The following is a 25865-nucleotide window of genomic DNA, read 5'->3' on the forward strand; positions in this document are numbered from 1 at the left end:
TTTAAAATACTTATGGAACTGTATTATACTGAGTTGGACAATGGCCAGTGGTGCCTGCTCTTGACTGCAGCGGTCATAGGTCTTTCCCATCACCTACTGTTTGATCTTTTTAACTGGAGCTGCTAGGAGTTGAACCTCAGACACAGAAACCTGCCATATGAGTCAGACCATTGGTATCCAGCTCAATACTCCCTACCCTGACTGGAAGTAGCTCTCCAGGGTCTGACTCAGCCCTACCTGGAGATGCTGAGAACTGAACCTGCGACCTTCTGCATGAAAAGCAGGTGCTCTGCCACTGAGCTACAGCCTTCCTTTCTGAAAGCTTCTACATGTACACTTCCATTGTGCTATGGACATTCCCTAATGCAAATAAAGACACCCATCTCAATTCTGTGCATGTTGAGAAAGTTGATAGGAAAGCCTTAGACATCTTGATAATTTTTAGTGCCTTTAGATCTGGACATGAATTGCTTTGTCTTTGCTGTTTTAAGGTTGTTTTTTATATACAGTATTATGCTTGTCTGTTTTTAGATGGTTTGGGTAAGTTTTTACACTGGCTCTGTGATTTTATGTTATTTGTATTGAGGTTGTCTTAAGGTTTGCATTGTAATTGCATAATTTATAGATTTCTGTAAACTTGTAAAATGGTACAAATACATAAATGTTCACTCAGAAGCAACTTATGCAGTTTATGCCCAAGTAATTGTGCTTAAGCTTGCAGCTTTTGTCACAAATAATACAGTATTAGCCAGATTGGGGGCACTGTCATGAAGACCCATAACACATATCAATGAAGTAGGCCACTCTTTAATAGTATTCATGATCCCATTTTAATGCTGGGGGGACTAAGGCAGAGAGACAGCACATTCAAGGCCATGTGATAGCTGCCCACATCTTGCAGGTCAAAGTTTATTGTTAACAAGCTTAGTAAAAGTCTCATTTAGATTAGTGAGTGTGTCTTGCTCCATAGCCACTCAACCTCCTATGCAAACATTTTAATTATTTTTGTGTATAAAATACGACATTGGAGTTTTGAACCACACTCCTCTGCTCTTGCCAACTAAACTGTTTTCCTCATTCAGTCAACACCAGAATGTTAACCAATGACACAGTTAATTTTACAAACTGAAACTGTTGCCATAGCTCCAGTTCAGCTTAAAAGAATAGTCTTTTTATCCTGGTTCTAAACTTGTTTGTGCACCATACTTAATTATTTCTTTCTTACAACTTTAATTCTAAATAACCATGCTAGTTCCTCTCGCTGTATAACTCCAGTTGAATCTCAATGGATTTTGCTTGCGTTTAAGTGTACATATAAATGTGCAAAGGCTTGAGAAGGAGAAAAACTGCATGCAGACTTGGGTCGTCATATTGTAAATAGTCTTATCACCAGCAGCTTATGCTGACATGATCTTTAATCCTCGTCATACAGAACAGCTTGGCATAACCTTTGTCCACTTCTTTGAGGAGGGAAAAAAAACTCTGACGTTTTATCAGGTGACTCAGAACAACTTTAAACATGCTCAGTTTATAAGTGAAAACCTCAGAAAGCAAAGTGAAAGAGAAGCACATTAGTAAGAATGGTGGGCCATCAAAAACGCAAAATAGAAGGAGCTGCAGCAATTCATTCCTACAAATGTCAGCGAAAGGTGAGTGATGCTTTTATTTTTCTCTGCTAAAAATAAATCAATCATACATGTAATTATAAAATCAGATAATTAGTCATAAACAAGATTTTATTTATTTTAACATTTATAAGCTGTACGTTTTGCCAAAAATGACTTGTGAAGTAGCAACGTAAAGATGCACATGTTTATTGATATATATTACAGCATATACTGCTTTAGGGTCTTAGACCACGATGACTGATTTCCACCACCACCCCGCAAAAGGGTGTACACATTATATGAGGCTATAGTATATTGCAAGCTAAGGCACCAAAATAAATAGTGAGACAGTAGTTTAAATGTACAAAACTTAGTAGAAAAGTTACGATTGCATTGTGGTAAAAAGTCTGCAGTGGGTGATGTGACATCCCTTACTTCTTCAATATTCTTGTATGCCAGTATGACTTGGTAAGCAAACTTTAGCACTTGCATTAAAAATGGGTATGGCTGCCAGATGCCCAATGTGTCATGTGCCCCATGGAGACTTCTTGTTAGGGCTGGGCAGAGGGGGAGGAATAATGGGATAAAAGTGTGGAGTTGGATCCTGGGGAGGGACCCAGCTGTCTGAAAGGTTCTGATCCGGGTACTGAAGAGGTTCAGAGTGGATTGTCAGGGAAGATCTCTACTTTGGTCATTAGACATCCAGAGTACAGTGACAGAGCTCCATGACTTGATGCAGCACTGCCTCCTGCCTGCAAACTGCTTCCCACCCCTAGAGGGGCACCTGAGGCTAGATCAGACAATGAGCCAACATTGTCATTTCCACCTCCATTTGCAAGGATGCAGCAAAGGCAGACCCAGCAAACCCATCCTATATTCATAACAGTGTCTTCTTGCTTGCCCAGTCCTATGGCTTGGGATGGCAACTGCAGGAATTAATGTGTCCACCCTGCTCTTCAGAAAAGTCATATATGGATGGGGTATCAAGTTTTTGGACATTGCCTTAGTTTATGCCTAACCCTGTACATTAGAACTCCACTGTGAACTTCTGAACCATGTAGCCTGATATATGGTTAAGCATTGAAGTGAATTTTGCAATAAAGCCTTTGGCAGCCACCAAGCTATGACCATGTGTGGGAGCCAGAACACAATCAAATACAGTGGTACCTCAGGTTAAGAACTTAATTAGTTCTGGAGGTCCGTTCTTAACCTGAGGTACCACTTTAGCTAATGGGGCCTCCCGCTGCCGCCGCACCACCACCGTGCTATTTCTGTTCTCACCCTGAAGCAAAGTTCTTAACCCGAGGTACTATTTCTGGGTTAGCAGAGTCTGTAACCTGAAGCGTCTGTAACCCGAGGTACCACTGTACTTTTTTTCAGGGGAGAAACACCTGTTTGTTGTTTTATTGTGGTCATCCCTACACGATGCTGCTGACCTACCTCACAAGGCTGTTGTCATAAAGGATACTTAATATGATTTTTGTTTTGCAATGACTCCAAGCACTAAAACGATAAAATCACAATCTAAAACCACAAGAATGCAAGTTTTAAAAATACCATATCAGAGTCACCGACAAAAAAAAAGAAAACACTTGGAAAACAGCACCAGAATAGACCAGTGAAAAATATGTCATTTCAGCAGTATTAAAACCCAAAAGTCTGCATAAGCTGGTGAGTCTTAAGACCTGAAGGTGGGAAGAGAGAATATGATTGATCTCCCCGAGAATGGCATGTCACAATTGTATATAAACTTAAATAAGGTGCTTTGACCATTCTGAAGTATTATATAATTGCTAAATATAATCATCATCATCATCATCAATAATAATACATTAGCTACAAGAATATGTTGCAGTTTGTCATATTTTTCCAACAACAAATTTTTGAGTACTGGGGCAGTTTGATTTCCCTGCAACAGAAATGCTTTATATTCATGCAGTGACTGAAAACTCTTGAGTAAAAAGGCTTTTCTACAACAGAAAACCATTGGGAATTATTCTCCTAGTTTGCAGAAGATTTCAGCCTTAATGATAAGACAAAAATGAAGTAAAATACTAGTCCTGATTCCCCCCCCCCCCAATATGGTGAAGTTTGGTGAATAATGCTTTGATTTGATTTATTACTCCTACATCTCACAAACTCTCAACTTCCCCCATAGTCCACTTTATATGCCCTTTTTTTGCTTTCTCTTCTGACTTTCCCCCTTCTCCTCTGCAAAAAGCCATCCTCTTTGTCTGAAGTGACATTTAAATAATACAGCTTATCTGTAAGATTTAGCTATGAGTCATTCTGCTACAGCTGGCTTAGCTTCCATTTCACTAAGGATGTTGTTTTGAATTACGTTGCTAGAGTCAAAGCAACTTTCACAACTAAAAGTGCTTTCAGAGATCTTCTTCCACTGGTACACAAAGCTCCAGACAGGAAGCAAAAGTTCCCTCTAGGAAAATGCCATCTAGTACTCGATATTGACTGTGTGGCAGCAGTGGTTCATGCAGATCCTGCCAGTACATTTGCACTAGCAACAATAAGAATAATCAGCCCCATATGGATTGTGGGTGTTAGTCACTGCCTGGAAGTGCTTTGTGTTGCCTTTTTACTTTGTTGCAAAAGCTTGACATTTATCATGGCCTGGTATTAAGACTGAAATATCAGCTGCTCAGAGAAGTCAGACCGACTCACCGCCCTTTCCCAAGTAGAGCCCTCCATCTTGGATCCTGCACACCATTTAACCTGGTGACATACCACTGCTCTCTAAGGAGTGGACCTCAGACTCTTCCAGTGAACAGAAGAAACTTTTCCCAACTTGGAAAGTGTTATTCAACCAAATCACTACTATTCTAGCCTTCACCTTCTGGAAGGAGCTAGTGCCTGAAGAACAAGACATGGGTCCTTAAAGAAGGAGTCACTTAAGGTCACTTAAGGGGATGGAGCTCCCAGAAAGACACTGCTGGCTAGGCTATAAAACCCCGACAGTTGCTCCAGGCTAGAGCTGAGGTCATGTCTGGAAATTGCTGGCCATGGTCCTGAACTCATACCAAGAATCTCTGGGCCAATACCTGCAATCATGTCTAGTGTGCTGGACCTGCCCTGTTTCAGATCAGTGGCAGCTTTCTTTGTGTCCTCTTGCTTGTGCTGTTGGATCTCTGGAATGATAGAATCTCTCACGGATCAGGAGAATTCCATAGGTGGCTTTGTGTTATATCTTGTAAAAAATAAATAAATATGGGTCTTTGAAGAGTATGAGTCCTGTAAGTTATGTGATGTGAAATGGACACAAAATATGGTAAAAACAACCATCTACAAGATGGTTGTCCACTTATCAAACACATACCTGGAGCTCTACAAGTGCTACATGAAATTACATGAAGATGAACTGTCATAGATATCTAAGTAGATGTGTGGAAAGAAGGCAAAACCCAAAATACATTTCAGGTGTGATATATCAGTTATCCAGAATGCAGCTTCCATACCTATAAGTGCCATCTGTTAGGACTGAATACCATGACAGAGTCCTTCAGGCCCTAGTTGGTTTAATGGCTGTGCTTCACTTGTCGCTCACCAGTTGCAGCCTGATTGGGATTAGCAAGCCTCCAGGGAATGCTAGCTCAGTTTTGCATCCAAAGTTTAAGTAGGTTGCTGGTTTAGATACACAGGCTGCTCTCTGTTATTCTTTGGCTCACTCTCTCCCTGAAACACACTCTTTACCTCTGGCCTACCTCACATCTTCCGCTTGCCTGCCTACCTGTGCTTGAGAACAGGAACTACATCCAACTGACTGTTGATTGGAGTTTCCAGAATATAATGACATAAGAGCTTTGGGATTTGCTTGGGACTACATATGGACATGCCTTAGTTTGATTTCTTAGGTTCTGGATGGATTCTTGCAAACACACCACAATTTCAAACATCTAAAGCAGTCACAATTTATTCAGTGGTATTTGTGAGCATGACAGATTTTAAAAATAAGAGTCACACAGCTATATGGTTTAGTAAACAATTCAGCTACTGAGGTGTGGATAATATTAGGCGTATAAACTGAGGAATGGCTACACAAGACTCTGCCTTATACTGAATCAGATCACTAGTCCAATATTGTTCATACAATCTCCAAGGTTACAGATGAGATCTTTTCCAGCTCCTCTACCTGGATATGCTGGGAATTGAACCTGTGACCTTCTGAATGTAAAACATTTGTTGTATTACTCAGTGTAGGCCTTCTACGGAGTTCAGGTTACATGTGAAAATAAAAATAACCATACATAATAATCACATGAATACTATTTATCTGAGGAGCTGTCCTTTCAGTACCTCAACACTGCTGATATTTGTACAACACGGATGTAAATTTACCGTGTCAAGACTGCATTATTTTGCCAAGTTTGATCTGGACTGTTGAGTGATCTAGCTCATAATTTTCCAAATGCTAAAAGGTCTTTGGGAAGGAAATCACATGAGAATATTGTACTTGGACATGAAAGCATTCATCAGATCAGTTTAACATGTCAGCATTCAAAGGACAAGTCCACCCATGTTGATTTAACTATGTAAAAAACTGTGTGAGAGTTGGCCTGATAAAAGGTTAGGTTACTTACTGAGAGGTGGTTGTAAGTAATCTGTTTTGCCTCACCATGCTGATTGCTAGTACTGGTCTGGAACACGCAAAATCCTAAATTAGACGTATGTATATACTGGGCATTTTTGCATCCAAGAGTACAAATGTGTATGAGCAATTAGCACATTTAATTAAAAAAAAATAAAGCAGATCATGCATACAAACGTGTACTGAAATAGAATATTAAGTCTTAAACCAATATCCTTCAAATAAATAAAGACTGCTTTTTGTTTTTGCAAAATCAGAAAAGATATAGCCATGTAGATATATATTTTGCAATAAAGCTTTGAAGGAGATTTGTATAATGCATAAATACATCTGTGTTTGTACCAAAAACTACAAAAGCACCATATAAAGAGGGGTGAGGGAGAGAGGTGTTCTGCTGGCATTCATATCAGCCCGCCTCCCAGTATATATCACATAGCTCAGTTAAAGTGGTACTATGATGACAGTAACCAACCAGAAAGCACCATGCAAATCAGAATACTGCTTCCTGTACCAGCTGCTCTGTTGCTAGCCGGTTGTTATAGTGATAAACTGAGGCCTTGCCTCTTGGCTTCTCCTTGAAAGAAAAACCTTTAATTTCTCAAGGGAAGGAAAAGAAGAGAAGGGGGAGAAGGCGGGGGAGAGAATTACACGAGAAAGGAAAACATTATCTGACTGAGAAGAGAATAGCAGAGAGGGCATCACCGCAAGCAGCATTCACTGGCCATGCCAGTGCTTGCAACTAATGCTGAGTCAGAAACAGGTATCCCAACATCCCTTTCTAATGAGCTTCCTTCAGAAACCATGGAGGAGATAGAACACACATGTCCTCAGCCTCGACTGGTAAGTAAGAGACAAAAGGATACATTTATTTGTCACCCTTTGAGCTCTTTGTCTTATTAGGATGTAATGAAATCAGTACTTTATAGCCTGAATAGAAATTAGAAAACAGCTTCATCCATTTTAGCTCTTTGTGTTTATTGTCTATATTGTGAAAATGCCTATTACAAAGTATTATCTGCTGCATTAAGAAAGACAATTTAGGGATTGTTGCATGTTTCTCTCTTTCAACTGAGTGTCTCAAGCTATGCAAAAATAAATTTTAAAAATGGTACTTTCCCCATCCCTTTGTTAGGTTCAGATTGCAACAGAATTCTTCCTTTACTCCTTGCTTGTTCTTTGCCTTTTGGCTGATTTAAAAAATGAAATGGCAGGGAAGAAGGAATTTAACCACCAAAAAAAGCAAAAACTGCCTTTTAGAGAAACACTGGAAAAGAATGTAACAGATCTCACTTTTTGTTTTGGTTTTCAGGGATTCCAGTGTGTACAAAATGGATGATATTACTTTCAAGCAGTTGAGAGCATATGAGCTGGGACAGTAGCATTAGGAGAAAATCTGCATTTCTTCAGTAATGAATCTTATAGAAACTCTGTTTGTAAGGAAGCTAGCTGCATAGAAAATTAAGCATCCCTTCCTCACTGCATGAATGCTGTTTTGAATTAGACCAGCACCCACTTTGAGTATTTTCATTACCATTGTTTCGCATATACATTTTGTATCAATTGGAAATTTTGCTCAGATTTTTTATAAGTGGGGGGGAAATAAAGAGTTCAGCTTTGTGATTCTCTGCAGTTGTTTGTTGCATAAGTTATGCTTGAGATACTATAAGAGCTACTATGAAAGGTTTGAATTGTAAGAGATGATGAGTGCACTAGCAGATTATAATTAGGAAAGGTAAAGAAATGGCCTCTGATGTATGTGAATAGGATTGGGTTTACTTCCAAAAGTAAGTAAGCTGCACTACTAGGCCAGCTTATGCACTACTAGGCCAGCTTACCTGGGAGTCAGTGCTACTTATTTCAGTGGGATTCACTTAGCACTGGGCTGCAGAGCTCATGTTCTGTGATGGGTACATGAAAAGGATCTCTAGCTCCATCTTAACCACGCCCCAGCAACCAAATATGAAGTACCCTGGGGGCTGCATACTGTTTTCCATAGCAATAAGTACTTTCCCTTTTTCATTTCCTAAAAAGTAGTTTAATCACTCCCATCACTGATAAAGCAAAACTCAGACAGCCAATTTGCCAGGCTGTCACTGTGACGTAGGTAATAGTGTAATACTTTCCCATGGAGACTGTTCAACACTGAAATGGAATAATAACTTAGGATTTTTACCTGTGTTTAAACAATCATTTAATGCTTACATTCAACTTTCTATTTTAGATGCTATTAAAATTCCATAATAATTGATGAGCGTGGCTTAAATTCACTTTTTAATGGGGATGAGTTGGGTTGTTGTTGTTTTTTAATGTATTGTTTAAAGCATGGAGATGTTTACAGGCATTTTGCATTGAATTGTGCTTATGATAACTGTTAAAGAGTTTCCTGTTGAAACCTCATGCATAACAGAAATATCCTGGAATATATTAGAATCCCATCATCAGACAAGAAGAATGAAAATAATTTGTTTGTTTGTTTGTTGTTTCTTTACATCCTGCCTTTCCTGCAAGGAGCTCAAGGTGGCATACATAGTTCTCCCTTTTCCCATTTTATCCTCACAACAACTCTATGATGTAGATTAGGCCAAGAGAAGTTGACTGGTCCAAAATTACCAAGTAATCATGGCTGAGTGAGGATTTTAACCAGGTCTAGTGTGAACTTGGTACTTGCATATGCATTTTGCCTATTGTTGTAGCATTCATCTGGGAATGTTTATTGCTTCAAGAACTATATGAATATTACCAGAGTTTGTTTTCAATTTCCACAGCATTTTGAATGAAAGACAGGAGCGACACTGTGTGAATCAAGATTTATGGAACACTTTAACTTCTAACATTAAGCATATGGTGGGACTGGACATATTCCTATCCATAATCTAAGTCCTGCATGAAATAAATGTGCTGTTAGCAAGAGTCAAGAAAATATAGCTTTCATTTGGTCAGGATTCAGCAAGAAACATTTATTGAAGTGGTAGAGAATAAATAGGACAATGCAGGAAATGACTCTGTACATATATTGGAGTTGTTTGGTTGAAATTACCCCACATGAAAATTGCGGACTGTGTTTGAAACCTCAGAACATGGACAACATAGAGAACTAGTAGGATTCTGGAAGAGTTCCCATGCCAACTGATTCTGGGCTCCCAAACTCAAAAGGATCAGAAAATTACCATGCTCCCTCCCCTCCCTGCTCACTGAAGCAAGGTCTACAGGAGCAAATGGCCTACAATAACCTTAACAGATAAAAAGAAGACTTAGAAAACAAGGAATACAGAATTGTATATACTCTTTCCCTCTAATGTTACATTCAGTTTAAAAACTGCAATCCCCACCATCTATTACAATTGGCCATTCTTCCTGGGGCTTGTGGGAAGTGAAAGCCAACATTTAGTCTTCACACTAGCTCTAGTGGTGCTGGGAATATGTATATAAGAATATTTAGATGGTTGCCAGAGAAACACTAAAGTTGTTAGCTTTATTCAATTATGTTGGTTTCTCACGGAAGTGCTTTCACACAAGCAGTTTGCCACACAAAATCTGTCAAGAAAGAGACAAGGGAACATGTCCCTGTTAATTCTTCTCAACCTCTCAGCAGCTTTTGATACCATTGACCATTGGCTCCCAGTACGCTTCCAAGCACAATTCAAAGTGTTGGTGCTGACCTTTAAAGCCCTAAACGGCCTCAGTCCAGTATACCTGAAGGAGTGTCTCCACCCCCATCATTCTCCGCGACACTGAGGTCCAGTGCCGAGGGCCTTCTGGCGGTTCCCTTGCTGTGAGAAGCCAAGTTACAGGGAACCAGGCAGAGGGCCTTCTCGGTAGTGGCACCCGCCCTGTGGAACGCCCTCCCACCAGATGTCAAAGAGAAAAACAACTACCAGACTTTTAGAAGACATCTGAAGGCAGCCCTGCTTAGGGAAGCTCTTAATGTTTAACAGACAATTGTATTTTAATATTTTGTTGAAAGCCGCCCAGAGTGGCTGGGGAAACCCAGCCAGATGAGCGGGGTATAAATAAATCATCATCATCATCTTCTGGGGCCCTCCTTCGTGTGCCTCCTCCTCGAGAGTTCCGGAGGGTGGCAATATGAGAACAGGCCTTCTTTGCAGTGGCTCCCCATATGTGGAATGCTCTCCCCAGGGAAGTTTGTCTGGTGCCTTCATTATACACCTTTAGGTGCCAGGCAAAAACATTCCTTTTTAACCAGGCCTTTGGTTGAGTTGATTGTCATCCTATGCCCTTTTAAAATGTGGATTTTGTCGGGGGGGGGGGGGTTTATTGGGTTGTTGTTTTTATTTTGATTATATATTTTGTGGTTTTATATTTTGATTTTATTCTGTGTACCTCCCTGAGATCTCCAGGTATAGGGCAGTATATAAATTCAATAATAATAATAATAATAATAATAATAATAATAATAATTTATTTGTACCCTGCCCACTTTGGGCAGCTTCCAGCATATATGAAAACATAGTAAAATTAAGTTTCCCTATACAGGGCTGCCTTCATATGTCTCCTAAAAGATATATAATTACGGTACTCATCTCCTTGACAACTGAAGGAGGGCATTCTACAGGGTGGGCGCAGCTACCGAGAAGGCTCTCTGCCTGGTTCCCTGTAGCTTCACTTCTCTCAGTTGGGAACCGCCAGAAGGCCCTTGCTGCTGAATGACAGTGTCTAATCAGGTGTAGTAGAGCCACACATTCAACCCAAAGTGGAAGCAAGAATAAGGTAGATACCAAAAGGGCAGAATATAAGCTTAAAAAAAAGTAGAACATTGTTTTCCATTTTCTTCCTTGAGATAATTCATATACCCTATGTACACCCAGAGATTTTGTGAGTAGAACTCATGTGTTTTAAGCTACAATCTATGCAAAGCTACATATGTGGGAGTAAATCCACTTGAATTCGGTGGGACTTAAATCTGAGTAGACAGGTATAGACTTGCAGTGTTGCTCACTGGAGTGATGAGAGAACTTGTGTCCTTGTTACAGACCAGCAGAGGGAGCTTATGGAGCAAGGCAACAGGAATAGCTTAGATCAGGATTGGAAAAGAACAGAGGCCTTTTGAGCCTCTGCCTCCAGTCCACCTACCCTTGGTGTCATCCCCTTTTGGGGAACTAAAGTCCCTTAAAGTGTGAACCCTCTGGCTGAAAATGGGCCCTTATGCATTCCATGACCTGGTGCACTCCCAGTGCCACTGAACCTGCAAGGGCAGATCCTCCAAGTGTCCCTATTTTCCAAGGATATCCCTGTTTTAGAGAAGCCATCCCGGTTTCTGATTTGATTCCGAAATGTCCCAATTTTCCTTAGGATGTCCCTATCTTCATTAGAGAAATGTTGGAGGGTATGGAGTTATCTGACTCCCGAGCTGTCTGAAGGAAATTCTGTATAGGGAAGTTTTTTTTTTTTTTTAAGTGTAATGTTTTATTATGTTTTTATATATGTTGGAAGCTCCCTGGAGTGGCTGGGGCAGCCCAGTAAAATGTGTGGGGTATAAATAATAAAATTATCATTGTGAAATGGGATGTCCCTATTTTCATTGGAGAAAGGTTGGAGGGTATGCAAGGGAGCATGGGAGGCACTTAGTTCCTTTGGCTTAGGAATATTCACCTGTGAGGGCCCTAACTCAGGTTCTATGTGTCCTGGTTCAGAGAAGCCTTGGGTTCAGTGGTCCCATGATCACAAGCATTAGGCTCTGAGCCAGAACTCAGTCTGGATCTTTCCAGACCAATAAAGCACTGTTTGCTGCAAACTTTTGTGCAGCACTAGTCAGACAAATGGAAAGCAGTCAGAAAACTTTGAAGCTACAGCTTGAAGACTATTCCCTCTGATAAGCTGTAATGCTGGCATGAACTGTTCAGTGGGTGGCAAAGGAAGGCCTTTCAGAATTCCCAAGCATCCATAATCCAAAAGCTTTCTCTGTTCTACCAAGCAAGGAGAGAGATGCAAGAGTGGGGGCGGGGGGGGGGGGCGGAGAAACGACCACAAAACAGGTCTACTTTCTTTAGGTTATCTCCCAGGAAACAGCCTTTTACTAGCTAAGTCAAGATTACCATCTTCTAGGCCTGGGACGTGGGACCATAGCCATTATTGTTTAAACATCTCTACCTTCCTCTTTATCCCAGCGTGAAGCACATTGGACTGGATGTTGTGTAACTTGACCTTGCTTAGAAATAAAAAGGCAGTTTAGCACTCAACTATTACAAAGACAGAAAGGGAAAGACAGTGATTAGAAAATATAGGAAAGAGCCCAGACTGTATGATCATGTATAATAAAAAGGAAACACTGTGCTATGTGGTTAGTCAGTTTCCACAAAACCCAACCTTTAAAATTTGATTTAAGTGTACATTGCACATCAGAAGTAGTAGTTCTAGGTATATGTAACAGATTTTACACACTTAAAAATCCCTTTAATGGATTTTACAAACTTAAAAATCCCTTTAATGGATTTTACACACTTAAAAATCCCTTTAATGTTACTTTCCCCACATGTATGTAACAGATAGCAGTGGTCATGAACAAGATGTTCTCTTTGCCCTAATTATTCAATTCTCTTTTATGGTTCTCAATACAGTACTTTTAAAGAGCAGTTAAAGGATATGATAAGACACCAGAGCTCCGGAATAGACAGAAATATTTTAGTGCATGGAAAGACAGCACTAGCTCTTCTCCTCTGGGCCATAGATTTTATTAGGATTAAAAGCTAAACAACACATTTGAGGAAAATCACATGGTACAGTGCTCCTGGTTTGTGTCACCTAAAAATGCAGGCAAATGACAGAATGTTTAACTGTTCCACTGTGTCAAAAGCAAGGTATATACAGAGAATGGTCACATCAAGTAGAAGTAGTTTAGGTTGCCCAGAAACGCTACTTTTCTATTTACAAGGGTAGTTATTTTTTACTGTGGTGAAACATGGGATTCCAGACCTGCATTCTAAAATGGTGCAGGGGCCAGAATAACTGTTCAATGTGCTTTTTGGAATGTCTAGACTGACCCTCCTCATTTTTTAATTAGAAAATGATATCCCTTCTTAAGCAGCTATTCAGGCCTTATGGAATGGCTCCCAAACATCAATGTAGAGTTGAAATATCAAGTCTAGAATGGGATGTATCTGGTTCTTGTTAAGAAAGCTTTCTGTTCCTAAAGGACTGCTTTGAAAACATGAGCAAGAAAAACTGCGGATTTCTATAGTAAATCACACCCCAAACAGGAAGGATCAAGAGCTCTTGTAATCCCTCTCTTGTCTGAAAGGACAGTAGCAATTATTTTCATGTGTGTTGCTGTGAACAGCTCATGGAGGAGAAATATGCCACAAAGTTGCTTACCTTATCTGCTGTTGTCTAAGACAAAATCATATTGAGGGAAAGGGTGTGGACTCTTGAAGAGGATGTGTGTATGGGCAAGCCTAGTTTATTCCCAGTCCTTGTTGGGCAGAACTGTTGGTTTTTCTGGGCAGCAAATTCGCCCATCAAAGCAAATATCCAAATTAAGAAGAAATGGGGGAAAGCATTGATGGTTAAGACACATCCTCTGCTGTTAATCCTCCTGCCTTCTGGAAAGGTTTTTTTGGGTTACAAGGAGCTCCAGGCACAAGAAGGGGAATAGAAAATATTGGTTGTGCAAGCTGCCTTCTGTCCACACTGCCATTGGACACAACCAGTGGCAGAGCATATGCCCTGGCCTGCTGCCCAGGGCAGACGCACTCCCGAGGGGGGCGTGGTGAGGAGGGTGCCCACCCTCTCAGGCGCAGGATATCCGCTCGGGTGCCCAGAGCAGCATGCATGCCCTGAAGCCCATGGTGGACATTTGGCACGCTGCCCTCCCACAACTCCCAAGCTTCCCCCAAACTGTCAAAACAAAGGGGGAAGGGGAAATGCCGCTGGCAAAGCGGTGCAGCTCCCCCTCTTACCCCAACAGCTTGGGGTAGGCTTGGGAGTCAAGGATGGGCGGCACACCGAATGTCATCCACCTCAGTGAGGGCACATGGGTCAGACCCCCCCTTCCTACGCCCCTGGACACAACCCTTAATATTTGCCTTTAACAAGACCTTAAATCAGAGCTTTCCAAACTGTGTGTCACGACACATTAGTGTGTCAGCTGCAGTGTGTAGGTGTGTCACACAAACACTCCCCACACTCCTCCCAGGGCTGGAAAGGGGTTAGTTTAACCCCGGTTTGCTAGTAAAACTGAATTACTGTGCCGTGAAATGATGCATGTCTAAAAAGTATGTCACTAACATGAAAAGTTTGAAAAGCTCTGCCTTAAACGGTACCCTCCAGATGCTGTTGGATTACAACTCCCATCATTCTTGTTCATTGGCCATGCTCTGTGGGGTTTGTGGGAATTGTAGTCCAGCAACATCTGAAGGCTACCACCTTAGTTACCCATGCCTTAAAATCCTTGGCCGTTAGTTTTGTTTTGTTCTTTTAAAGGTATGTTCAGAAATACTCTGCTGTGTAGCTACAGGTAGGTAGCCGTGTTGGTCTGCCATAGTCAAAACAAAATAAAAAAATAAAAAAATCCTTCCAGTAGCACCTTAAAGACCAACTAAGTTTGTTCTTGGTATGAGCTTTCATGTGCATGCAAACTTAGTTGGTCTCTAAGGTGCTATTTTTTATTTTGTTCTGCTGTGTAGAGTACCTCTAAAAGATGCCAGTCTTACTATATTGACAGCTGTACACAAGAAACAAACATGGGGAAAATATCTATTGTAACCAGCATCCTAAGAATGAAGCCTCTCTTGCTCACAGCCTGAAGTCAGTGAGAGGGTGACTTTGACTTGAAATCAGCATGCATACCTCCAAAAGCTGGACTAAAAACGAACTCCTTCTAGGATGTTAAAAATATATATATGCAATTCTCTTGAAGACTGAAACAGCATACTTTGTTCCCATATCAAGTGCTTCTGTGCAATGACAATGAGCAAAAAGGTCGTGCACAGAGCAATAATTAACAATATGTTTTGGTCTCCCGCCACCCTACCCCGATCTGCCCTTCCCTGTCTCTAGACTTTGTCTGCACCTGCTCCATTTGCAGGTGATACAAGCTGCCAGTGCAAAGCTCCCCATGAGAAGCTAACTATTGCTCAGGCCCGCCTTGGAACACCAGGTGAGTCTTGTTGATTTATGAAATATAAATCAATTTAATGGAATATGGCTTCGATACTTTTCCTTGCAGGTAGATTAAGAGTTTTACAGGAAAAATATAAAAGATGTTTATTTAATTGCTTAGTTGTTTATTTAATTGTTTAGTTAATTGCTGCACATGCTTTTTATTGTACCTATGTTAAAGTAATAAAAAAAGAGTGAAAGGTGATATATATGTAAGTGCTAACAACCTCAGCTGAATTTTGTGACTGTCTTTAGGTAGAAAAAGAGGTTTGGATCCAATATTTTCCAGTCCATTATATTCTCAGGAGAGTTAAGTTTAGAGAATGAGTCTTTCTGTAAGCACAGTTTTCTTTTCATGGACAAGGAAGAAAGTTTGCTACTCGTAGATCACATATATTAAATATAGGTGTATTTCCCATGCTTCCAACTTGTACCAGTGAAAACTGACAGTCACAATACTGGAATTGTCAGTGTGTGAATGTTGACATTAATATAATCTGAGATAGTCATTATAATGTATGCATTTGTCCGTTCATAGATTAGGGAGAGTACATTTGTATAGACGGAGCATATGGACAGTGGGGAATAAAATTTTACCCTAGGGTGAAAGGGAGCAACTTCTATCCTAGCTAGAAACTCACTAAGCAGCAATGAAATGCTGATACTAAAGCAAACCACCAAATATCTGAAATTTTCTACAATGAAGTATTATTGTTAGTTTTAAAAAAAATCTGTATATGCTTCACATCTTAGGAGAGTTCTGCATTTTAGCTCTGCTATACACAAATGGTCCAATGATGTACACATAACTTACGTAAATTCTTTAGACTGGTAGCTTATTTCTACATTCCTTCTGTTCTTTTGTCCTAATCTGGACTAATTCACCAAATTTGGGAGTAGGGGTACTTGAATGTAGCCATTTTTTATTTTGAATATATGTAGCAAACAATACCTCACAGTAGTCCGACACAGATTTAAGGTTCTGCTTTGACCTGGACATTGTTTCCTTGCCCCCACAGTGGACAGACCTGTCAGAGTCTATGCAGATGGAATATTCGACCTCTTCCATGCTGGCCATGCTAGAGCTCTTATGCAAGCCAAAACTCTGTTTCCTAATAGCTACTTGTTGGTAGGAGGTAAGGCCAGCATTTGAACAAATATTATCATTGGGTTGATCATATCTGCGGTGCAGTCTTTACGAGCATGCTCAGGAGGTTGCTAGTTTGAACCCACCCAGAGGCAAAACACTGTGAAACAGCAGGAGGAGGAAGCTACTGCCCACATGTTGCGCTTTTGAGCTTCCCTTAGGCATCTGTTTAGCCACTGTGAGAAATGGGATCTTGAACCTTATGCCTTTGATCTGATCTCCATATAATGTGTATTGAATTCCTCCCCAATGCAAGTACATTATTGGCTGTGGATGTATGGTAGCTAATCTCAGATCTGATGGGAACGAAATCAGGAAGAATTTTAAATTAAGATTTAATCAAGGCTCAGTTTCTGATACTTCTTTCATAAATCTTATAGAACTATCATGATAGCATGAGGTGCACTGAAAACCATCTTATCCAGGTTTCTGTGCTGGGGCATAATACCACTTTGTTCACCAGTTGCTGGCATTGAAGGACAGCAGTACTTGTAGTGGAAAGGAAGCTAAGAGACCCATAAATATATCTCAAACTGAGCCTCAGATGGCTAAGTGAGTTTTATAAAAGTCTAATTATGGCAGCAAAGACACATGGAGCTATTGCTGATAGCAAATAATAGTAATTATTATTATTATTATTATTATTATTATTATTATTATTATTATTAATAATAATAATAATAATAATAATACCCCACCCATCTGGCTGGGTTTCCCCAGCCACTCTGTGTGGCTTCCAACAAAATATTAAAATACAATATCGTAATAAAATTACAATAGACCTGCTGCTTAAGCAGGGATTACATTCCTGGGAAACCAAATTCAAATATAGTCAAAACACACTTAGTGCAATGGTGGGTGGGTGGGATTGCCCAAGTCCCCCCCGGATGCCGCCCCCCCTTCTGCCCCATTTTTATTTATTTTGCGAAGCGCTTAAAGCTGAATGAGCACAAGTTAAATGCACTTAAGCATGCTGGCCTACTGTACATGGTGCATGTAATCAGAGAATCTGATTCTTTTCCAGTTTTGCTGCCAGATAATTTGAACTGCAGCCCAATCGCCTTTGATTAGCCTGTATCAAGGCACAGAGTTGATGCAACCATTGCTTGTTACATCTTGTTTGTAACATCTATTGGGGGGGTTGTTTTGTTTTAATTTCACAGTCATGAGTGAGTATGATTTAGTTTGACAATTTAACAGAGAAAATATAGCTTTGAAGAATTTCTAACCAAACAGGTGTACTGCATTTTACAGAGCCTGTGTTGTTCTGCTCTGATTTTTTCATGTGTGTGTGTGTGTGTCAGTTTGCAGTGATGATCTAACCCACGAGTTTAAAGGCTTCACTGTAATGAATGAAGCAGAGAGGTATGAGGCCCTCAGACACTGCCGCTACGTTGATGAAGTAATCAGAGATGCTCCGTGGACACTCACACCGGAGTTTCTGGAAAAACATAAGGTGCCTTTCTCTCCTTGTTCAACAGATGAGGAAGGGGGGGACACAGCTTAATGCGGTTGTTGACTTTTGTTTAGAATATGAATCTGGCATACATATAAAGCATGCCACTCTTCTGAACTGGGCCATTTCCCTCTTTCTCTTAGTTCCTTTCTGACTCAAACTGTAATCCAAGCTAGAAATTAACTCCCAATCCCCATTCCTCTTTGACCTCCCACACTTGGCTGTGGCAATGGCAGCAGCAGGAAGGGGTGTCTTTCCTCCCCTCTACTTTCCTTGAGATGCTACAATGGTTGTGATGCAGGTGCTAAGGTTGGGATAAATCCTCATTTTCCCAGGGGGCATTTCAAGTGCATGTGAAGGGAGCAGGAAATGTCACCACCAAACAAAGAAAGAAAGAAAAAAATGAAGAAAGAGAAAGAAGCAGAAGCAGATAGATAAGTGGATTGAGGGCTCATTGGGGGCTGGAAAAGCAATTGAGACCCCACCACACTCCCTTGTTTTACAAGGAGCAGTGTTCGGCACAAATTTAAACATGCATGCGTTTAAAACTTCTGATCTATTTAAAGTCATGGGGTTATTAAAATTGATTTGCTGTAGGTATTGTAGTACATAACTTTGGGGTTGCTTCAAACAGTGTAGTCTAATGACTCAAGAGCTTGATGTGCAAAGTTACCTAGTGCACAGGCTTAAATGTTTCTCCTACTGTACCACATCCAATAAAATTTATACTACACAGTTGGAATGACAAGACTAACTACCTGGCCTTAACTAATACAGAATGCTTTTGCACTAAAACCACTGCTCAACAATAACCATAGATCATGGCCAATAATCTTACTGTAGGTGGTCACTCCACGTTTTTGGAATAGCCCCAATTTAGTGGCTGCTTTGTGTTTTAAAGCAAGCACTCTCTGATACTGTATTATGAAATACTTTTCCTTCAGCAGGTTCACTGATTTTAACATAATAGCTAACTCAGACATGGGAAACCTGTGGCCTTCCAAGTGTTGTTCGACTACAACCCCCATCACCCCTGACCACTGGCCATGCTGGTTGGGGCTGATGGGAGTTGCAGTCCAACACCCACCTGGAGGGTGAAACGTGTCTCATTGCTGAGCTAATCTGTGCAAGTGATAGGATGTGTGGAAGTGACTGTAGCCAGATTCAGGTTCCTTATTGGTATCGCTTACACAAATATAAAGCATTTTTTTAATAGAAAGGTTCAGAATTAAACCATAATCTCATGTGCTACAATTCAATCACAACCACTAATTAACAATAGCCTAAAATGTCTTAGGTTATTACTGCAATAAATATTTCTTTAAGTTCATAGGAAAGCTGGTAAAAGCAAGTAAATAAGTTATGCTTTAAAATTAACAACCAAGCCTTCATCAAGGGTCAACTTAATTTCATTTCTTCATTTTTCCCTGTATTCCAGATTGATTTTGTAGCCCATGATGACATTCCATATTCTTCTGCTGGTTCAGATGATGTTTACAAGCATATAAAGGAAGCAGGTGGGTGCCAATTTATACTTTCACTACGTGTTTTTAAAGAGGGCAACCTTTTTTAGACTGAGGACCACATTCCCTTCTGGGCCACATTCCAGTGGCTACAGAGGCTAGAGGATAAAGTGGGTAGAACAACAAGTGTAAATTTTGCCCTTGAACAGTAAGCTAGTTTCTACACAGTCTTCTGAATTTTGTTTGAGACAGTGAACTCACACTACATCCGCTTAAGGAGAATTGAAATCTTTCCACTATCTTTATTGGGCTCAATATTGATCCCAAGAGAACAAATTAAGTTCCTGTGTGATGACAGAAATCTCTTTAATTTATGTTGTTATTAGCACAATTAACAGTGCCAAATAACAAAGTAATTTAAGTTCCATCCCTGAGCTTTGTAGAGGTTACCGCTCAGGTTGTTCCAATATTTGCCTTACTGGAGAACAGAAGATTAGAAATAAGCAAATTATTGCTTGTCCTTTTGATTGTGCAAGCATTCAAGGAAATTTAATAAATAAAATAAAATAAAATAAAATAGTCCTGAATTGGGCAGATAGTTTGACAAATATTTAAATAAAATAAAAAATCAAGGGCCACATTGAGGCTGTTCTTAAATAAATGATTCTTACATGAAAGTTGGAGGTTAATCATTGCTCTTTTCCTTTTCCCTTTCTAATCAGGAATGTTTGTACCAACTCAGAGAACTGAGGGCATATCAACTTCAGATATTATTACGAGAATTGTACGTGATTATGATGTTTATGCCCGTCGCAACCTCCAGAGGGGATACACTGCTAAAGAGTTGAATGTCAGTTTTATTAATGTAAGTACATTGGTCTCTTAAGTCATGTTCAACATCGATATTGGATTATAACCCACCTTCTGCCCAGAAGAGGGACATGCCAGGACAGGGACAAGGTCTAGGAAGCCCATATATATATACACTCACGTCATTCTAGACTGAGAAAACTGAATTCTATCCACTAAACCAAGACACAACACCTTCCATTGGCTCCACCTACCCAAAGCTCCTCATACAGTTCTGCCTTTCCTATCGGCCAAGATAGCTAAATGGAACCTCCATGTTCAGAATCAGTATGCCTCTGAATACCTGATTCTGGTAGGAAACAGCATGCTGTTGCCCTCATGCCCATCATGCAAGCTTCTCAGGCATATTTGGCTGGCAACTGTTGCTTAATAAAAGTTGAAATTATCTATAGTGTTTCCAAACAGCTTTGCTATTAAAATACTCGGAAGTATGTGCAAAGTATATGCAAAAAACTCAAGTCACGTGTGTTTAATAAGTACAAAGGATTAAAAAGAGCACAGCAGCAGTGAACAGAATGTAAAACCTGGTATCAAAGATAAACAGTAGCCTGGTTCACGCATAAAATTAAGCAGTGGTTTGCGTAGCCACAAGTTGTCCCACAGACTAATAAATGAATCATAGCTTGTTTTTACAAAGTTCAGTTTGTTTCCCAGCTTCTCTTGCCTTATGCCTTTGGGTGAGCATCTGGGATAGCAAAAGATGGTAGTCCTCCATTCCATGTGGAGACACCCAAAAGACTGTAGTTCAATACTGTCCATGACAGCATCCTCCACTACACCTAAAGTCAGCAGGTTGACTCAGGTTAAGAGTCTTACTTAAAGTACTATGTTGTACTAGCCACCCCATCATGCCTCTGCTATACAGTACTAGCCATCTACCCAATGCCAGCCTCTATAATCTGAAGCGATATAGTCTTGAACTAGCAGGACCTGGAACAAAATTATTTTATTTTCATGTTTACCAGGAGAAGAAATACCGCTTTCAGAACCAGGTGGACAAAATGAAAGAAAAAGTGAAGAATGTGGAAGAAAAGTCGAAAGAGTTTGTGAACCGAGTGGAAGAAAGAAGTCATGATCTCATTCAGAAATGGGAAGAGAAGTCTAGAGAATTTATTGGGAACTTTTTAGAGCTGTTTGGGCCAGATGGAGCTTGGGTACATACTCTAAACTGTGCTTTTTATTTACTTCCATCTCTGTTAATATCAGTGGAGGCTACAATAAGTCGCAGCAGGATTTACAACAGACTGGTTTTGTAAATTCTGTGCATTGTAAATATTAATATTAGGAAAACATACCTGATACAAAATATTATTTAGGAAACATTTATAGTCTTTTTCAGAGGCAGTGTGTAGTTAATTTGGACTTGGAAGATTTGAATAATATCATAGCCATAGATAAGCCACAGTGTTTTAGCCCCAGCTTGTAAATGAGTAAAGTGGGACCCATTAAATCGTATGAACATTTGAAGCTACTTTGTGTTGCCAGACCATTGATCAATCTAGTCTGGCTAGGTTGACCAAGTTTCTGACTTTATCGAGGACAGTCCCCTGCTTGAAAGGGTGCCCACTCCCAAGTCCAGTGTAATGATAATGAACCATGAGAACAGGGGCACTGAAATTGCCCTTCATCAGTTAGCACAGCAGACCGAGAAGGGGCACAGCTCACCCAGTCAGTCTTCCTCACTATGATGAGATATATTTAAATTAAGTAATTCATTTTACATTTGCATTATATATGCACATTTTATGCAGATAGGCTTCGTGTTGTGTCTTCTTTTTTGGTGATGTGCAAGAAACCATGAAGTCCAGCATCTATTCTGCTTAGCTATGACTTTTTAAAGTCTTGGGCCTTTTACCCAATATCCTTTTAATGGGATACAAGAAATTAAACCTGGGATCCTACTTCTGCAAAGCATGCCCTTTGCCATATATATATATATATATATATATATATATATATATATATATATATATATATTTAACCACAGGTTAGGATTTGAAAAGCACATTGCACACTAAAAGCTGCTATGTAAAGCACTAATAGTAAGACTGGTCCTAAGGAGGTGCAGTTGCTGTGTATGACTGCACACTGACTTATAGAGTGAAAGTTCAAAGAGGAAACAATTTTTGTTTCTTGTGTGATTGTGAGTGGCAGCAACAACAGAGCAAGGAACTAGAAGCAATTTTACATGAAGGCCTTTGTAGTGCCAAGCCACATAAAATTATCCACTGAAGAGTGAAATCAGAGGTGGCATTGTTCTAAAGAAAAGCTTGATGACAGTAAAGCCCATGTGTCCTGGGGGAGGGGGGGGAATTAAGTCCATGTCAGCAACGGCAAAAGGTGAGCTTTTTCATGATAACTTGCTATTACTGTCAAAATTGTTATTAACATTAATTTTCCATATCAGACATTGCTTTCAGTGTTGACATTGCATGTACAGGAATAGTTCCAAGCATGCTAACTTCTCAGACCAGCAACGTGCATCCATTAATATGCTATTATTATAATAACTATTTGCGAAATAATACATTTTGTACCCACATACAATTTCTAGAAGTTAGGGCAAGGAGTGCACAGTCCACTTAATATAAAAATGCCTATAAATTGTTCCAGTACTGTTTTGCTTCTCTTTTCCCAAATTAGTTCGTAGTAGCCACTATAGCAGTAATTCCCAAGCTTTGTGCAAGAACACACCAATCTGCTGCTGAGACTGCTTGTGTGCTGAAATAAATAAATAAATAAATAAATAAATAAATAAATAAAATACCTATTTTCCTCTCTGTTTGCCTTCCAGAAGCAGATGTTTCAAGAGCGGAGTGGGCGCATGCTTCAAGCCTTGTCTCCAAGGCAAAGCCCCACAAGCAGTCCAACACGAGGGCGTTCCCCATCGCGGTCTCCATCTCCCCCTTCCCCCTGGCTCTTCAGAAAGGCTTCACCTCCTTCCTCTCCAAAAGCCGCCTCAGCATCCATTAGCAGCATGAGTGAAGGAGATGAAGATGAAAAGTAAAAAAGGAAAGAGCAAGGTAATGAGTAAAAAGAGGAGGGAGGAACCACAATTGGTCCCACTAATTCAGAAGCCAAGTGGAAAGAATAAAGGGGGTAAATGAGGTATGAGATGTTTCTTGAAAGGGATGCGGCACCACACAGATAATAGAGCACAGAAGATCTCAGCTACAGCACAGATATTTGCTGAAGAGGAAATTGCCAGACCAACAGCACACAATGAAAGGATACGCAAACATTTGACTCATTTCTTAACAATTATCAACACTTTATTGTGCTGTTGCAGTTGTTGTTGATTGAGCACCTTGAAGAGTTATGAGAAATCCTGCACTGAAGGGGAACCATGTGTCATTTCAGACAAACCAAGCTGGTATATGGTATTAAGAGGCATTCCCTTTGGCTACACAAGATGCATCTACATTTGAACTCCATTGCGCATTTGCTAAAAGCTGAACTTTTGAAAATGAAGTACTGTCTGGAAACTGCATAAGCTCCCACAATGCAAACAAGGGAGAACAAGAAACTCCCCAATCAAACCATGTTTATAGAACTTAACCTGTCTTTCACAATGGACATACTTCAAATCTTTTAAGTTTGTTGAATGTTGCTTGTTGAGCAGGCTTTTCTGTAGGGCCAGTTTATTTTAACGTGAACACAAATTGTTTGGTCATCTCTTACTATGTTTTACTAATGCACCCAGAACTAATTTTATTTTCTCTTTTGTAAGAGTTTCCTCCCTGATGTTGTTAAGAAAGCTATTTCATACCTGGGGAATTTTATTTATTTTTGATTACTCTATAAAAAAGGCCAATGTCCAGGCTAGCCCCCAGTCATCTTGTATCCATAGGGTTAATTTTAAAATTATTTTCTCAAATAAGACTGTGAGTAGAAACTGAACAAGTTAACTGTTAAGAGGTCAGCCACATGGGATTGACTCAAATGCTTTTTCATTCTGGTTAAATGTTTTAATGTATAAATACCCATGGGAATCCTATTGGGGGGGGGGGAGATTACATTAGAACTGCCTCTTCATTACAGACCTTTGTAAAATTGGAAGGTTTTAACAGTTCCACAGTGAATTATGCATACAACTACGTTTTATTCTATCCTATGCATGAATTGGTTTTTAAAAGAAAATAAAACATGCCCCCTATTATATGCTCAAGATTTATTCAGCAAATAGGTGTTCAGAAGAACATATATATATATATTTCCTATATAAAGCCAACCCATACCTTTTATAACCTCCCTACAATAATTTCTGAAACATCTGCCACCAGCCTTTCTGAGTTCCTCCCTTGTTAAAAAGTGATATTACAAAGAGAATGACGTGGTTTGTGATCCTACAGCAGGCCTACATAATCTGTGACCCATTAAGCTGAATTTAGTCTACCGACCACGTATCAAATCTTCTGTAAACTTCCTGGGTTTGCTTCCTGTCTCTGGAATGCAGGGAATTATTAGGCAGGTGACAAATAACAGTATGTAGCTGGTTATGTTCAGGTTGTGCCCTACAGATAAATGAACTGGCTGACCTTTCCAGGGAAGTTGCTACACACTAACCCCCTCCCTTTTCATTGCTATCTGTCAAACATCCAGATAATGATTATGTTAGGTACCAAGCTTTCTAGACTTGAGATATATATATATATATATATATATATATATATATATATATATATTCTATTGCAAGTTTAAGCTTTCAGTAACTAGAATGAAGAACAACAAATAGTCCAACCCATCATTCTCTCAGGATTTATCTACACAATAGATCTATAGGACAAGAAGAATAAAATAACCTTGCTGCACCAAGGAACAATATATGTCAGAAAATACACACCAGTTGTGAACAGTTGTAAAATTTACTCGTGGAATCAAATATCAGATATTAGTTTTATGTCTCTCTCCCATACAAGATAATGTAGATGTTCAACCACAGTCACTGGCATGTATGACAAATAGTTGCAGTTTTTATCTGACTATATGCAAATGTCCACACTGAAATGATGAGCTGTGTAGGTGCAGTGCACTTCAGCCGTGCGTCTCTAGATGTTGTAGGGCTACAAATTCTATCATACCAAGCCAGCTTAACCAATTATTATGGATGAGAGCAGTTGTAGTCCAGCAACATCCAAGGTTGAACAACCCCAACAACTATTTGAAGTCATGTCATAAAAAGCCATACTTGTTTGTTGAACTCTCTAAAGCAAAGAATTTCCAGTGTGGATCCAAGACAGAATATAGAAACTAAAAAAGGTCATAGAGGTAAAGGTAAAGGTACCTCTGACGGTTAGGTCCAGTCGCGGACGACTCTGGGGTTGCAGCGCTCATCTCGCTCTATATGCCAAGGAAGCCGGCGTTTGTCTGCAGACAGCTTCCGGGTCATGTGGCCAGCATGACTTAAGCCGCTTCTGGTGAACCAGAGCAGTGCACAGAAACACCGTTTACCTTCCCAGAGCAGCGGTACCTATTTATCTACTTGCACTTTGACGTGCTTTCCAACTGCTAGGTGGGCAGGAGCTGGGACCGAACAACGGGACCTCATCCCGTTGCGGGGATTCAAACCGCCAGCCTTCTGATCAGCAAGCCCTAGGCTCTGTGGTTT

The 25865-nt window shown here is 40.0% G+C and overlaps 1 protein-coding gene across 2 annotated transcripts; it reads left to right on the plus strand.

Annotated features, from left to right (window-relative positions):
- The first annotated feature begins 680 nt into the window (after positions 1-680).
- PCYT1B (phosphate cytidylyltransferase 1, choline, beta) lies at positions 681-24255 on the plus strand. Of its 2 annotated transcripts, none has more exons than XM_033147228.1 (8): positions 681-1649; positions 15220-15319; positions 16341-16457; positions 17773-17924; positions 19363-19441; positions 20110-20252; positions 21223-21411; positions 23052-24255. In XM_033147228.1, the coding sequence occupies exons 1-8, from the start codon at positions 1581-1583 to the stop codon at positions 23262-23264; spliced, it is 1062 nt and encodes a 353-aa protein (XP_033003119.1). In that variant the 5' UTR covers positions 681-1580; the 3' UTR covers positions 23265-24255. The 2 variants fall into 2 exon arrangements, with proteins under 2 accessions (XP_033003119.1, XP_033003118.1); XM_033147227.1 differs by lacking the exon at positions 681-1649 and adding an exon at positions 6388-7047.
- Positions 24256-25865: the final 1610 nt, after the last annotated feature.

This window comes from Lacerta agilis, chromosome 4 (genome assembly GCF_009819535.1).
Source record: "Lacerta agilis isolate rLacAgi1 chromosome 4, rLacAgi1.pri, whole genome shotgun sequence".
NCBI classification, from domain to species: domain Eukaryota; kingdom Metazoa; phylum Chordata; class Lepidosauria; order Squamata; family Lacertidae; genus Lacerta; species Lacerta agilis.

What these genes read in the sequence shown, in the direction of transcription:
- PCYT1B (XM_033147227.1), top strand. Translation starts at nt 6,931, where the DNA reads ATGCCAGTGCTTGCAACTAATGCTGAGTCAGAAACAGGTATCCCAACA. An exon ending in AGTTTCTGGAAAAACATAAG is followed by an intron (nt 17,925 to 19,362) that starts GTGCCTTTCTCT and finishes CCTGTATTCCAG; the next exon opens with ATTGATTTTGTAGCCCATGA. An exon ending in TTGGGCCAGATGGAGCTTGG is followed by an intron (nt 21,412 to 23,051) that starts GTACATACTCTA and finishes TTTGCCTTCCAG; the next exon opens with AAGCAGATGTTTCAAGAGCG.